Source organism: Drosophila arizonae, chromosome 2, assembly GCF_054131065.1.
Source record: "Drosophila arizonae isolate 15081-1271.41 chromosome 2, UAZ_ARI_1.0, whole genome shotgun sequence".
Lineage (NCBI taxonomy): Eukaryota > Metazoa > Arthropoda > Insecta > Diptera > Drosophilidae > Drosophila > Drosophila arizonae.
In genome coordinates this window covers 16,089,900-16,105,374 of record NC_142922.1, presented here as the reverse complement: position 1 = coordinate 16,105,374, position 15,475 = coordinate 16,089,900, and the positions used below count along the sequence as shown (strand labels likewise).

At 41.4% G+C, this 15,475-nt stretch overlaps 2 protein-coding genes across 7 annotated transcripts in view; one reads left to right on the top strand and one right to left on the bottom strand.

The window, feature by feature from the left end:
* Fur1 (Furin-like protease 1) overlaps positions 1 to 14,851 on the top strand; it is a 173,982-nt gene extending 159,131 nt beyond the window's left edge. For 5 of the 6 annotated variants that reach the window (XM_018019270.2, XM_089476491.1, XM_089476495.1 and 2 more), the window contains 9 exons: positions 2,397 to 2,642; positions 2,700 to 2,828; positions 2,902 to 3,776; positions 3,850 to 4,023; positions 4,234 to 4,352; positions 4,541 to 5,869; positions 7,107 to 7,273; positions 9,806 to 9,881; positions 13,817 to 14,851. In XM_018019270.2, the coding sequence (XP_017874759.1) occupies positions 2,397 to 2,642; positions 2,700 to 2,828; positions 2,902 to 3,776; positions 3,850 to 4,023; positions 4,234 to 4,352; positions 4,541 to 5,869; positions 7,107 to 7,273; positions 9,806 to 9,881; positions 13,817 to 14,610 (3,909 nt within the window). In that variant the 3' untranslated portion in view covers positions 14,611 to 14,851. Of the gene's footprint in view, positions 1 to 2,396; positions 2,643 to 2,699; positions 2,829 to 2,901; positions 3,777 to 3,849; positions 4,024 to 4,233; positions 4,353 to 4,540; positions 5,870 to 7,106; positions 7,274 to 7,327; positions 7,637 to 9,805; positions 9,882 to 13,816 lie in introns of those variants that run through there. The other variant, XM_018019289.2, reaches the window with a different exon arrangement.
* Positions 40 to 2,056, bottom strand: ND-49L (NADH dehydrogenase (ubiquinone) 49 kDa subunit-like). Its single transcript, XM_018000283.2, has 2 exons — positions 1,753 to 2,056; positions 40 to 1,691 (listed from the first exon to the last, which is right to left on the bottom strand). Exons 1-2 carry the CDS (start codon positions 1,955 to 1,957, stop codon positions 307 to 309), a joined length of 1,590 nt encoding a protein of 529 aa, XP_017855772.1. The 5' UTR covers positions 1,958 to 2,056; the 3' UTR covers positions 40 to 306.
* Positions 14,852 to 15,475: the final 624 nt, after the last annotated feature.

The following is a 15,475-nucleotide window of genomic DNA, read 5'->3' as shown; positions in this document are numbered from 1 at the left end:
ATGAGCCCAACAGTTTTAAAGCCACTGGCTCACATTAAATAGTTGTGCACAGTTGTGATTTTTAATTGTTAGAAATTAAGTGTAGTTTCTATTTCATAATCGAAACTGAGTTTGAGAACATAATAGAAAATCTTATGGGCAAAGTGTAAAAGTTTGACAGTCTTAGGTATGTAAGTTTGACAGCCACTTGATGGTCACGAACTTAAAGCTTAAGTCAGTTCTCTATGATTTCGAAACATATACCAGATCCCGCTGGTTGCTTTTAAAGCACGTAGATCTTTATTCAATAATTTCTCAGAGGCACAATTAGCGATCGATCTCACCAAAGACAATGTCCAGTGAGCCAATAATGGCCACAACGTCGGCCAAGAGATACGATGGGGACAGCTTGCTGAGCAGCGCCAGATGCGTGTAGGAGGCAGCCCGAATCTTGCAGCGATAGGGCCGAGAGCCGCCGTCGGAGACGAGATAAACGCCAAATTCGCCCTTGGGCGACTCAATGGCCGTGTACGTCGCGCCGGGCGGCACGTTGTAGCCCTGCGAGAAGAACTTGAAATGATGTATCAGATCCTCCATGCCCGTCTTCATCTTGCTGCGCTGGGGCGGCGCTACCTTGCGATCGTCCACCTTGATGTTGCCCGGGGGCATCTGGTCCAGGCACTGCAGCATGATGCTGCACGACTCGCGCATCTCACGCATGCGCACCAGATAGCGATCGTAGCAGTCGCCCTGCGACCCGATGGGCACATTGAATTTCATTGCGGCATAGGCATCGTAGGGCTGCTGCTTGCGCAGGTCCCACTTGACCCCAGTGGCCCGCAGCACGGGTCCCGTGCAGCCATAGTTGAGTGCCTCGTGCGCCGAGATTCGGCCGATGTCAATGTTGCGCATGCGCCAAATTCGATTATCGGTGACAACATCCTCGACCTCATCGAGCCGATGGGTGAAGGCCTTGAGGAATTCATACAGATCCTTGCCGTACCCCAGGGGCATATCCATGGCCACACCACCGGGCCGTATATAGGCCGCGTGGAGGCGAGCCCCGGACAGACGCTCGGAGAACTCGTACAGCTTCTCGCGCTCCTCGAACAGCCAGAAGAGGGGCGTAATAGCGCCACAGTCCAGCACAGAGGTGCCAATGGCCATGGTGTGGTTGGTGAGGCGCATCAGCTCCCCGCACAAGGTGCGTATGTACTTGGCCCGGGGCGGGACCTCGATGTTCAGCAGCTTCTCCACGGCCAGGGCGTAGGCCTGCTCGCAGGACATGCAGGACACGTAGTCGGTGCGAGCGAAATAGGGCACGGCCTGTGTATATGTCTTGTGCTCGATCAGTTTCTCGGTGCCGCGATGAAGTAAGCCAATGTGGGGGTCGGCCGACAACACCGTCTCATTGTCTAGCTCCAGCATCATGCGGAGCACACCATGGGCCGCCGGATGAGCAGGTCCAAAATTGACGAACTTAGAGCGAAATGTGCGATCCATGGGCGGAACGACCTTTCCCTTCGGATTCGGTGGTTTCTTCCACTCATCGCCCACGGGATAGAACACTATATTCTCAGACTCCTTCAAAAACTCCGGATCCGGATACCAAGAGTGAGAGTGGCGCGGCTCATACGGCGGACCCCGTGGATGGTAAGCGTCCCAGTCGTAATCACACGGCGGCTGCTCGCGACAGCACTCCTCGCTAGACTCTGTGAATGGAAGCAAGCTCTGGTTATAGGAATTCCCAGCAACTGAGCACGTCGCACTTACGCGAAGACGTAAAGTAACGCGAATTCATCCACTGGGGCATTTTCACTGACCAAACGGGTCGCTTGAAGTTCCACTTGAAGTTGTACGCACTCGGCGATAGGTACTTCTCTGAAAGCGTGTTTCGAAAGGCATTGAAACGACTTATCTCCGAGGGCGTGAATAGCTTTTCCGCAATCTCACGGATTTTATTCATTCGCGGCGCCATTTTCAAGTCGAATGTGGCAAGAAAAAGTTACTGAATATTTTTTAAAATTCTAATAATTACAAGAGATGATGTTTAGGGTCTACAAGTCTTTGCAATTGACGAGCTTTGCTAAGACTACTTCGATAATAATACTTTGATGGCAAACATAAATCGAAATCGATAATCGATTTTCGTTAAACTAACGGAGAAGTTGGACGATATCTAACTTCTTGCTTGCAAATTTGAGCTTACAACCTTGATGAGCTTTAAAGATGCAATATATGTATATTAAACTCTGTCTGATTTGCTTTAGAATTTATTAGAAATCTTATATGAATATTATATAATCTCCAGGCCAAGAACTCAAATCGAATTCAATTCCCTAACTTCCCTGATATTTCTTAGTTTCTGTTTCTTCACATGCAAGCTAATTGTTTTCGATTTACGTTTCATTCCACAGATCTTCGATGATCACTACCATTTCGCGCATCACAAGGTGTCGAAGCGCTCCCTGACGCCCGCCTCACACCATCAGACCCGCCTCGACTTGGACGAGCGCGTGCATTGGGCCAAACAGCAACGGGCCAAGTCGCGTTCGAAGCGCGATTTCATACGAATGCGGCCATCGCGAACCTCGTCCCGGGCCATGTCGCTGGTGGATGCAGTGTCCTTCGATGACCCGAAGTGGCCGCAGATGTGGTATCTGGTAAGTGGGTGAACTTGTTGGGCTTGGAGCTGAAGCTAAGGCATCTATATTCCACAGAATCGAGGCAATGGTCTGGACATGAATGTGATACCCGCCTGGAAGGAGGGCATAACTGGCAAGGGCGTCGTGGTGACCATACTCGACGATGGACTGGAGTCCAATCATCCGGACATTGAGCAGAACTACGTAATACAGACAACAACATGCATATATCAGGGGGCAAGGGTTTTCTAACATTGTGTGTTTGTCCCTTCGACAGGATCCCAAGGCCTCGTACGATGTGAATAGCCACGATGATGACCCGATGCCGCACTACGACATGACCGACTCGAATCGCCACGGCACTCGATGCGCGGGCGAGGTGGCTGCCACAGCGAACAACTCGTTCTGCGCGGTGGGCATTGCTTATGGGGCAAGTGTGGGCGGTGTGCGTATGCTGGACGGTGATGTGACTGATGCTGTGGAGGCGCGTTCGCTTTCGCTCAATCCGCAGCACATTGACATCTACAGCGCCTCGTGGGGGCCGGACGACGATGGCAAGACGGTGGATGGGCCCGGCGAGCTGGCCTCACGCGCCTTCATCGAGGGCACGACGAAGGGGCGTGGCGGCAAGGGAAGCATCTTCATTTGGGCATCTGGCAATGGGGGCAGGGAGATGGACAATTGCAATTGCGATGGCTATACGAACTCCATATGGACGCTGTCCATATCGAGCGCCACCGAGGAGGGCAACGTGCCATGGTATTCGGAGAAATGCAGCTCCACGCTGGCCACCACCTACAGCAGCGGCGGGCAGAGCGAGAAGCAGGTGGTCACCACAGATTTGCATCATTCATGTACCGCATCGCATACGGGCACCTCGGCCTCGGCACCGCTCGCCGCGGGCATTGCAGCCCTGGTGCTGCAGTCGAATCAGAATCTGACCTGGCGCGACCTGCAGCACATTGTGGTGCGCACCGCAAAGCCAGCGAATCTCAAGGATTCCAGCTGGTCGATCAACGGTGTTGGCCGACGTGTGAGCCACTCCTTTGGCTATGGCCTCATGGATGCGTCCGATATGGTACGCGTCGCGCGCACCTGGAAAACGGTGCCCGAGCAGCAGCGCTGCGAAATCAATGCTCCCCACGTGGACAAGTGAGTCACCGAGCGAACCCTTGAATATATTCACATCAGATTTCATTCAATTTCATATTCCTCACTCTTGCAGAGCCATTCCGCCACGCAAGCACATCACATTGCAACTGGCCGTCAATCACTGCCTCTCGGTCAATTACCTGGAGCACGTCCAGGCCAAGATCACCCTAACCTCCCAGCGACGCGGCGATATACAGCTATACCTGCGCTCGCCCGCAAATACGAGGGTGACGCTACTAACATCGCGGTGAGTTGAGTGAGGGACGAAGCGGGAAACAGTTGAAATGCATATGAAGTTTCTACAGTAAAGTGAAGTGATTAGAGTAAAGACTTCAAGTTTAGTTCAAAGATCGATGGGATAAAGGAAAGATTGTATTCAGTTATAAGACTAAGAAATTGATTATCGAATATCTCTAAGCGACCTATAGTAAACTCTCCATTGCATATTCCCCCACAGCATTCATGATAATTCACGTTCCGGCTTCAACCAGTGGCCCTTCATGTCGGTGCACACGTGGGGCGAGTCGCCGCACGGCAACTGGCAGCTGGAGATACACAACGAGGGACGCTACATGGGTAAGTTTGCGCCAGTTATCTATACTTATATATGAGCTATATGTATCAAGAGCTGTTCAAACGAAACAATTCTACATGCTGCGCTTTCTGTGGAACCACACACACAACCTAACACGCATTAACTCACCCATTGCTAACAAAACATCCACCACAAACAAAAAATCGAAAAACCCCCGAACTCGAATCAGGCCACGCCCTGTTGCGCGAATGGTCGCTGATCTTCTATGGGACCACGCTGACCATCGATCCAAAGGATCCGATATCGACGCCGCGTGGCGGCAGCGACGAGCAGGCGACCACGCCCAATTCGAGTGGAGGTCAGGGCAGCACCAGCAGCAACTTGCACCAGGTCTATTCGCCGCAGTATCCCCTCATATCGCCCAACAATTTCGCCCAGATGCCGGCAGGTGGGGCCAAGCTGCCACTGGGCAAAATGCCGCCCAATAAATCCAATTTGGTGACCAACAATCCGTTGCCGCCGGTGCCCCCACCCAAGCAGGGCTATCAGCAGATCTCTGCCACATATGGTGTTCTGCTGGGCAAGACCAACAGCAACAACAACAACAACAACAGTAAGGGAAACAACAAAGGCAACAACAAGGGCAACAAGGGCAACAAGTCAGGCAATGGCAAGGCCAACAACAGAAAGGAACAAACCATGCAGAGCGGCAACAGCAACAGCAGCAGTGGAAGTGGCAGCAACAAGAACAAATATTATCGCATATCCCAGCAGCACAGCGGAGGCGGAGGAGGCGGTGGCGGAGGAGGCGGTGGCGGTGGCGGTGGCAAGTCCAAGGGCCAGGCAAATGGGCTGCAAACGCAACGCCCAAAAGGCAGCTCGAGTGAAAAGTTTTATGATGAAAAAACGCGCAAAGTCATAGGCGAAATTAACAATAGCCACTCGAACAACAGCAGCAGCAACAACAATCGCGGCAATAATGGCTCGACGGGACCACGCCTACCCGGCAAGGCAGCCAAACAGGTGAAGGACAATAGCCAGCAGGACTCGCGCATACCGAAACTATTCGAGCACTACGAAAAGATTCAGGCCATATTTCCCGAGCTGGAGCCCTACGTGACCAGCAGCCAGCCCAAATCCAAGCCTGGTACGCAGCAACAGCAGCAGCCTACGCCACGCAAACAGGGCAAACAATTTGAAGTGGACCTGTTCCGGCCCACAATGGGCAATGCTGGCAGCAGCAGCAGCAGCAGCACCGGCAGCACCAAACCAGTCAACAGCAGCAAACCGGGCAACACAAAGAAGTCACCGTCCGCACCGCCGCCTCCATCGCACTCAATGTTGCCCGCGGGCGGCAGCAGTTTTTTGCCCGATCAGCGCATACTCAAAAAACAGCAGCTGCTGATGGCCGCCGCCGGTGTCCTGGCGCCCCAGGACGACAGCGCTGATAATGCGAATGCCAATGTTGACTCCGAGGAATCAGCTGGCGATGATGACTCAGAGGAGACCATTTTGCAGCTGGCGCCGAGCAGCTATCGCAAGGGCACCTCACCAAATGGTAGACGGAAAAGTGCACTTAACTAGCTCCAAGCTGATTTTGCTTAATTTCCTTTACTCTTCTTCCTCTATTATTTTTCTTGTCCACACAACGAGTCCAATGTGAGAAAGCAATGCACTTGATGTAAGCAATGGAAATACGAGAGAAACCCAATCAATCTGTTTTCCATTTTACCTGCTTCTTCTTCTTCTTAGCTGACTCTCGTCTGTTTGCACTTGGCTGAGCCTCAGCTGAAGCAATTGCCATTTATTAGATCTGCCTTTATTAGCTGATAATATCCCTGGTAAATGAAATATATAGTCCGCTCTGGACTGGACTTAACAGCTCAACGGCTAATAGTACACATTTTTAGCTTTTCATATATTTTATATTAAATAATTAATGAAAATGAATACGGAAATTCATTTTTCAAAATATAAAAAGATCAAACTCAATAAAACAAAATTTCAATTTGATTAAAATTAATTCAATATTTTATAAAAACTTAAATGAATTCATTTTTATTAAACAAATGTTTTTTAAATAATATGTAAGAAAATTCAACATTAATATTCCATAAAAAAGAGGATCTTCAAGTACTCTCTAGTCCATTTGAGTTATTTGCTGAGTTCGACCATAAATCAACGTCAAACAAAAAACAAAAAATATACTGAACTATCCCAAAAATGGAAGTACATGAAATACTATCGATTGTGCCAGCGATAGTTTTTACCTTTTGGCATAACTTTTCAAATTTGAACAGCAAGTTTAAGTAGAGTTAAATACTTGGCTGTAAGAGCTCTAAAGTTTCCTTATAATATTCTTAGTGAACAGTTTGACAGCCACTGGCAGACTTTCATCAATCAAAGCTCAAACTGAAAAGTACAAACTGCAAACGGCCAACAGTTAACTGAAGCGAGCAGAGTGCAGAGTGCAAAGTGCAAGTGCTGTTATTACTGTTGGTTGTCAGCAGCCAAAAATATACGCTGCACATTTATCACTTGTCCTCAACTTGAAAATTGTGTGTATTTAGCCTTTGTCACATCATTTGTTTTGTTCTCTGATAGATTTATTGGACCCTTGCACGCCCCTTTTGGGTTGGTTTGGTTCGTTTGGTTTATACATTTTCCAGGAATATTTCCATTTTAGTTTCATTTGTAATTTTGTCTGTTTTTTTTTTTTTTCATGTTGATTTTGATTTTGATTTCGAGTTGAAGCGATTCACAGCCTGCTCTAATACAATTTTGTTGCCTTACAGCCCAAATCACACAATGGGACATGATACTCTATGGCACCGAGGTGCCCTCGCAGCCCGACGACGAGCCCAACAAGAGCCAGCGCAATCAGTTCAATTTGTATGGCAACGATATGGCACACAACGACATCGAGCACGACGCCAGCGGACAATGGCGCAACATGCAACAGGTGAGCACAATGCCATTTGAATAATATAAACAACAACAACAACAACAAAATCAGGCCAGTGCTCAGGCAAAGGGAGGGGCAGAAATCTAGTGAGAGGAGCAGCTAGAAGCGAAATGAAAAGTGTGCTGGGGAGAGACACAAGTAGAAGATTGAAGAGAAGCAAAGCATGGGTAGCTCAGCATTAAGTCAAGTTTAGCAAGATCTCCCTCAGTTTCAGTAGACGATAAATTGATATTCAGTCAAAGTCAAAGTTGTAACTCTAAGAGAAGAAGAAGAAGCTTAGATCACACAAACATGCTTAGTAAGTTTTCTAACACTGCTTTTTCTTAACATTAATAAAAACAAATAATTAATAAATAATTATTCAGACAGCGCTTTAAGGCCTCAATAAATGCGATATATTTGTTTGTTTTTGCTTTTTTTCTTTTCTGTTTTTTTTTTGTTTTTTTTTTTTACTTTCTGGGGTATGCAGTGCTTTGCAAGCGGCTTGCCAGAGATTGAAGACGAAACCGAAACCGAAGTGGCAGCTCAAGCTGAAGCTGAAGCTGAGGATGAGCACATACAAAGTGTCCGCGCTCGACTGAGTCGACGTCAAGATAACGGCACAACTTTGCCTGCTTGCATGTGGCTGGCTTGAGAGACAATGCAAACGAGCTATCATACATTGATATATTAGGTCTACATATGATCTACTATATAGTAGTATATGACTTCTAGTCAGGCTGCCAGGCCTTAGACGCTTAGGAGCTTTTCCTTTTGGCAACGCTTTGCAAGCTGTTCGCTCTGTGTAGGTAGATTTACATTTTGAGTTACTGTTTGGCTTGCTTTTGGCTTTTCCTTTTACCATTTTGCACATCCCTTTCGAATTTTCCTTGGAGTCTTTCTTTTGCACTAACAATTTGCGCAGCTTTAATGCACAAGCTGCTCATAAATTTTCCACTATTTAGCATACGAAAATGCTCAATTTCAGTTTCTTCTTCTATCGCTAGCAAACTGAATCCAATTTTTTTGGCACAATTCATGACACACACACACAGACACATGCACACTTACTCTGTGCTTGCATCTTGGACTGGCCGATGATGGGCAAAGTGCCAAGCTCTTGCTACGCGATTTTTTGCCGTTTCCTGCCATTGTTAGGCGCAGTGGAGCAGCAGCATTAAATGCACTCAAATTCGTTTTGCATGTACAGTTTGAGAGCCAGCGCAGCAGCAACTATTGAAATTCTTGCACTCTAAACTACAGCGCGCTATTCAAGTGCACTTGGCATAGGCACAAAGCATTTCTCTCACTCTGAAATGGACAGTTCTTTAACCTTCTAGCAGCTTTTGTTGCTTAAAAGCTGCAGAAATGTATTTTTGTTGCTTCTACATTTTTGGCAGGTTGTATATATATATGTATGTATGTGTGTGTATGCTGTAATAAACTAAAAGTGCACTGACCTTTGACTTTTTATGCTGCTGCTAGCAAACTTTTTGCATAACTAACAATTTCAGCTGTTGGTAACACGCGACCTCATCGCATGTGAATGTTCTGTTAGACGCAAAGATACAGACAGAGAAAGAGAGACAGAGAGAGAGAGAGAGGGCAGTAGAAGACGTAGATAGCCGTATTTAGCCAACCATTTTTTGGTTAGGGCAGCAATAAATAAACACACACAAGCACACCCGGTTCATTTTCCATACATACTTAAGTACTTGGAACTGAAATGCCAGACATGGCGGCAACATGCAATGAACCACAACGGAAAGCAGACAGGCCCACCAAAGCGACCCAACTGGCCGTCCTCCCAGTCAGACATAGAGCATACAAAATTACCTTTAACCAGCACAGCATTTAAATGCCGAACTCTTTAAGGGCTGCCAGAAGGAAACTTGAAACTATCAGCGCAACTGAACTGATCTAGAAAGCCATTTGAAGTTTAAGCTCTGTCAAAAAATTCTAGGCAATCATTTATTTACAGGGTATATTTCTAAAAGTAAAGAACTTTGTTATACAATTAATAGACAAGCTGTTCAACAGAGTATAATAGCTTTTATTTATAGGTATTTTAATTAGTTGGTATGCCAAAGAGTATATTTGTAGAAGTTTGAACAATATTTATACTACATATAATATGAATACTAATATATACAGGATACATATGTGGGGTATACGACTGCATGTACAGAAGATATTCTGCAGAGCATAAATAGCGTGGAGTACAGAGAAAGTGAATACAGTATAAAGTGTATACAAAAAAGTTTATATTTATACTATATATTTACATATATTCAGAATACTACTGAAATTTAATACTATTTATCGTCTCTTAAACTATATTATTATTATTATTACTTTTCTATAATTTTACAAAAATGTTTATTAATTTATACAAGTTGTTCTGTTATACTTGGCGCAGACTGTCCAAGAGTCTTTGTTTATATTGCTCATACGCCACGTTGCACTTGATTCAACAAATTTGCGCACTGTCTTGAATTGATTATTAACGTATTTCTTCTTGCATTGGCTCTATTTTCTTTTGTCTTGCAGGTGGGCGAAGTGGGCATGGCCCAGGATCGTAGCAATGCAGCTGCATGCCTCAAGTGGAACGACCAGAAATGTTTAGGTTTGTCTTTAATCTTTCTACTCATAACACAAGTCTTCTATCTAAACTATAAACAAGCCATTGACAACAACAACAACAGCAACAACAATGGCAACAGCAACAAAAGCATTAGATAATTCAACAATAACAAAAGCAAAACTATTTACATAGCCAACAAACAAACACTGTAAAAAAAAAAAAAAAAAAAAAAAACAAATGTGAACAAACTTCAATTCCAAGTTTAAAGTTTGATCCACAAGCAAACAAAAAAAACATAGACAAAAGCATTCTGTGTGCTTGATTAAAGCATTTTCTAAGCTGTCGAAAATCAATTGAACAATAGCAAAATAAGCAACAAAAACCAACATAATAAATAAGCGTAGAAAACAAATATATATACATATATAAAAAAAAAAAAGAAACAAAAAAAAAACACTGCAAGTCCAAAAAATATACTAAAACTTTTTGTAGTTAAATTTAAATGTAAGACCTAGTTATACATACACATATACAACTAAATGTAGGCGTGACAGCTAACGACAAGCAGAAACAATATTAACAGCAAAAGAAAAGGTTGTTTCGCACAAACAGAACTAAAATAGTAGTTATGTTTAGTTAAAGACTATTTTTTAATTAATTTGTTAAGAGTTTAGTTGAATTTGTTCGTTGTTTTCGTTTAATTTTGTCATATTTTTTATTTTGTATAAATATTTTTACATATTTTTTTTATGCATTTAAAGTAAGGGTTTTCAATTTCCCTGTGCCAAAGTCATTTTTCGCATAGTTTTGCATGCATTGCGCCTTGGTTGCTACAGTTTTGAATGCGTTGGCCTGACGCGCCATTTTTAAAGGCTCTGGCTGACTGAGCAGACTTCTTGAGGCAGTGGCGCTCAACCCGTTTTGTTGAGTGTGTATGTGTGTGAGTGTGTGCTGTGTACATGTATCTTTACGTATATATGCATTTCAGATATTGCCAGGCCAGCCAAATAGCTACAGTTTGAGCAGCACTGTCTGCCATTTTCTTCTGCAGTAATTTTTATTATATTTTATTTGTAATTATTTGTGTGTGCCGCGCAATGCGAAGCAAAACAAAACAAAACAATAAATGTTCAACAGTTTAGAGTTCATAGTAAAAGACTGTTTCTAAAATTTAAACGTAAATCTTAACGAACAAAATTTTGAAATTCATTTAAGAGAAAAAAACTAAGTCGCATAAAACTTTAGTGTTAAGGCGTCAAAGCAAAGCAAACCAATTTTTGTATTAAAACTGTAACTAAAAAACAATAAAAATATTCTGATTAAGTAATAAAAAATAAAAAAATTAAAATAAACGAAAACGAAATACTAGGGTGTAGGGTACGACTACGTATTATATTAAAGTAGGCAAGAAACCAGGAATAACTAATTAAAAAATTATATAAACGTAAACTTAACAATTTATGCATATATATAGAAAAAGTTCCTGCAGTTTTTAACAAAGTTGCAATATGAAAAAAATAATAAAAATAAAAACCAGATTGAACAAAATGTAATAAAGAATGAATAAAATATAAAATAAAAATTAGCTAATTTTCTAGTGAGCATAGGAACGAATTAAATAAATGTAACGTCAATAAAAGCGCATAAAAAAGTTGAGGAAATGCCAGAAGTAAGCAAGAAACTTCTAGTCATTAATATTGTGCGCTGCAATATAGAATGTATACAATTAAAATGTAAAATGTAAAAATAAAGTTAAATTGATTTCCATATCAGAGCAAAATCGAATCGTTTTACAACACTCACATATCTTTGTTAAAATATTTGTTGTTCATCTTTTGCCAACATTTAAAGATTTATTTTGACGTGTGTAGTCGGTTGTAGAGATGAGCGACACGAATACATTTTCTTTCTATTTTCGTGCTCATCTCTAATGGAAAATAAGTTTAACAAAATATCGAAACAAAATCAAAACGTAACGCGAGTGCAATAATTATTTCTAATTCTCTGTCTCTTTTCCTCTATCTCTATCTCTCTCTCCGTCATACACTAAGCAACAATAATTACAACGTAAATCAAACAACTTTCTCTCAGTTTAATTACTCCAATCTATAGAATTTAAATAGTAATACATAGCGCATATCATTTGATATAATATTTTTGTTTGTTTAATGTTTTTATTTTTTGTTCACTCTATACGGATAATTATTTGTTGCTTGCTGTTGAAATGAATAATCATATCGTAATTGCACAATAAATAAATTTTTTAAATACAAATATACTGTAAACATATTAATTTTTGCTTAAATTGCTTTGATTAATTTTCTCGTTGTACTTAGCAAACTGATATAAAAACACAAACCGATATTAGAAATCAATAATAATTTTTAACAATAACTTAGCCGTTTTATATATGTCGAATTGCAACAAACTGATATTGAATCAAGTATATACCATAAATAGCAGCGAGAATAAAATGAAAATGTCTAACTAAATCATAAGACTACAAACTAAAATACAAAATAATAATAATCAATATATATGTATATATATTTTCCAAACAATTTTTCATAAGTTTTTCCAAATTTGTTCTCTACTTATGAATTTCATTTAATTACAATAACTCATTGCTGGCTGCGGTACTTATGCTTCAACACTTTTCAGAAAAAGGAAACCTAAAATATAAAAGCCAAATTAGTATTTAAGCGCAAACTAAATAATAATATAAACAAGAAAAATGACGAACAAAAGAAATCGAAATTTAAACAAACTAAAATGGTACTAGGGCCTGGGGTAGCTATTAAAAATTAAAGTTAAATTTAAAATTACAAAAATAAACCAGCTGCAATTTCGAAAAAATACTAAATTTGTGCGAAAACTTAAAACTTAAATGTAAAAAAAAAAAAATTAAACAAAAATAATGAATATAAGAAGAAAGTAAAACTGAAATATTATTGTAAATGAGATTTGATGGCCGCTATTTCGAACCAACAATTTTGTATGTATCTTTTGTGTATATATATATTATATATATATAACTATATATAATTATACTATATATAGTGTATACATATATATACGTATATCTATCAATATAACTATCTGAGTAATAAATAAATGCATTGAAAACGTAACAAAATATTTAATTTACGCAAAACAAATTTTTGCGAAACTTTTTTTGCAACAACAAAGTTTTTCTCACTGCGCAGTAAGAACAAAAAGAAATGTGGTCCAAAAACATTTTAGACAGTTACAAAATTGAACACTCCGTCCCCTTCTCGTATAGCTCAAAAGCAAGGTGAGTTTGGCAAAAATACAAAAAAAAAAAAAGTTATAAAAATTTAGCAACATTGAACTTTTCAAATTTCCTAAGTACTCTTTAGTGTTGTGTAATTTTTTGTTTTTTTAACCCATGTACTCGGCGTACTGTGCTGCTGTGTGATTATTAACACTGTAATTTGGTATTCCTATTCGTTAAACTCGTAAAATCTGTAATTTAACATAGTTGTTTAATGCACTCTCACACTGTTCATCGTTATGGCTTGTTTACTTTCCAACACTGGTTTCGGTACAGCACACACGCACATCCCTCTTGATTTTCCACTATTATTTTGAGCATGTTTTTTGGACTACTGCGCTTGCTTTTAAACATTTGTTGTTAATAGAAAAGTTTCAGCTGAGACTCAACTATTGCAAAAAAAAAAAGAAAAAACAGATAAATAAAAAAAAGTAAATAATTCAAAATGTAATTCTTTTGTTGCCTATGTTTCGTACACAATACTCTTTTACGTTTTAATTTCAACTCTTCTACTGCTCTACTAACTAAACATTGCTATTTTCCAATTTCTCTGCACCATTTATCAACACTGTTTCGGAGGTAAATGGTTTCTCATCATTGGTTAGTTGTAACCAGTTCCTTATCTCTTATCTATTCATCGCTCAGGTGTGAACTAATTCTCTTCATTAACTGCTCTTCACAGAATGCCAGGAGCCCAGCTACTTCTATCAGGACCTTTGCTATGACGAGTGCCCCCAACACACCTATCCCCAGACTCATGCGGATGAGCTTGATCTGGACGTAGAGCTTAGCGATCCAGATATCACAGCCGCTAATGCTATACCAGACGTCGATAATGAGCTGCACAGCAAAGATCGAACTTTCAGCGATCTGAACGATCCGCTGCAGGCGGCTGAACGTCGACGTCGTAGCAGTGACTCCAGCAGCACCGTGCTTTTGACACCCCGTCACAGTCGCATCTGCTCCAGCTGTGACAAGAGCTGCCTGCGCTGCTTTGGCCCCAGCGCCTCCCAGTGCAGCACCTGCTATCCGGGCAGCCAGCTGCGCAAGCTGGCTGAGACCAATGAAACCTACTGCTACGCCTACGTTGTGCGCAGCACCGTGGTGGATGTCTCCAATCCGACCCAACTGGAAACCGATGCCAAGGTCCAGTACATGAGCTGGACCGCTGCGCTGCTTGTGATTGCTGTTATTGTATCACTGGTGGGCGTGGGAGTGGCGGGCGGAGTGCTCTACCAACGGAGAGAGGCCAAGTCGGAGCTCTATACCCGCGTCGCTCTGATTGCCGACGATGAAGCCGACGACAGTGGCGAGGACCAGGAGGACGAGCTCTTCAATGCACGACATCATCATCATCCGAGCGATGTGCTCGAATATCACGATGAGCTGCAGTCAAGTCAGCTGCCCAGTGAGTCGCTTAAAGATGGGGAGGTCGAAGAGGAGTTGGAGGAGCACGCCCAGCTGGTGCCCAAGTAACCCAAGTCTGGCAGCCTATTTAAATAGTCCTAAGTGCATTTACATCTAGTTACAACTCATATAAAGCTCAAGCGGAAACTCATAACACCATGCGTGTTTTTGGTAAACTGTTATAGCTTACGATTTGACATCATATTTATTGATCGATCTTTCGAGTGGGCATTCAGCCCAAAGTCCATATACTCTTTTCACTATATGAACGAGTATCACAAATAAAAAGCACATTTTTACATTCAAACAAGTTTCTGCGATTTATTTCTACTACGCACCTAAATTATTTATTTTTCTTGAAACTGATTTTCCAAAATGTATTATCCTAGTTTTAAGCTAAACACTAAATAAATCAAATATATATTCCAATTATATAAATTATAACAAAATAATGTTTATTATTTATTTCAAGACATTTTCAAATTTTTAGTCTGATTTTTAAATTTATAAATTCAATAATTTGTTAGCTTTGTCTAATAATTTCTTTGGCTTTCTTGGCACATGATAGCTGATGACCTTATACCAAGGTTACCTATATACAAACTGTGGTATTCCGCCATATCCAACAGAGGCATGGTTTCCTCATTTAATTCAATGTATGGCATCCTTTAATGGTTAGCTTTAAATTATATACACATATTAGTCATGCACTCATAAGATATGTGGGCTCTTCCACAAAATTCATAATTATTAGCACTTAGCTAGAGTTTATTGATGTATTTGTATATTGTGTAGAGCAACAGAAATAATTCACCAGTTAGCATTACGAGTGTCATGAAGTATCATTTGCTCGCCTCTCAGTGGCACTATAGCACTCGGAATCTATTGACAATATGTGCTCGTCTATATGTATATGTATATATCGCATTATACA

Coding starts and splice junctions, on each gene's coding strand:
- ND-49L (XM_018000283.2), bottom strand. CDS start 1,957: ATGGCGCCGCGAATGAATAAAATCCGTGAGATTGCGGAAAAGCTATTC. Junction 1,692..1,752: donor GCGTTACTTTACGTCTTCGC/GTAAGTGCGACG, acceptor TTCCATTCACAG/AGTCTAGCGAGGAGTGCTGT.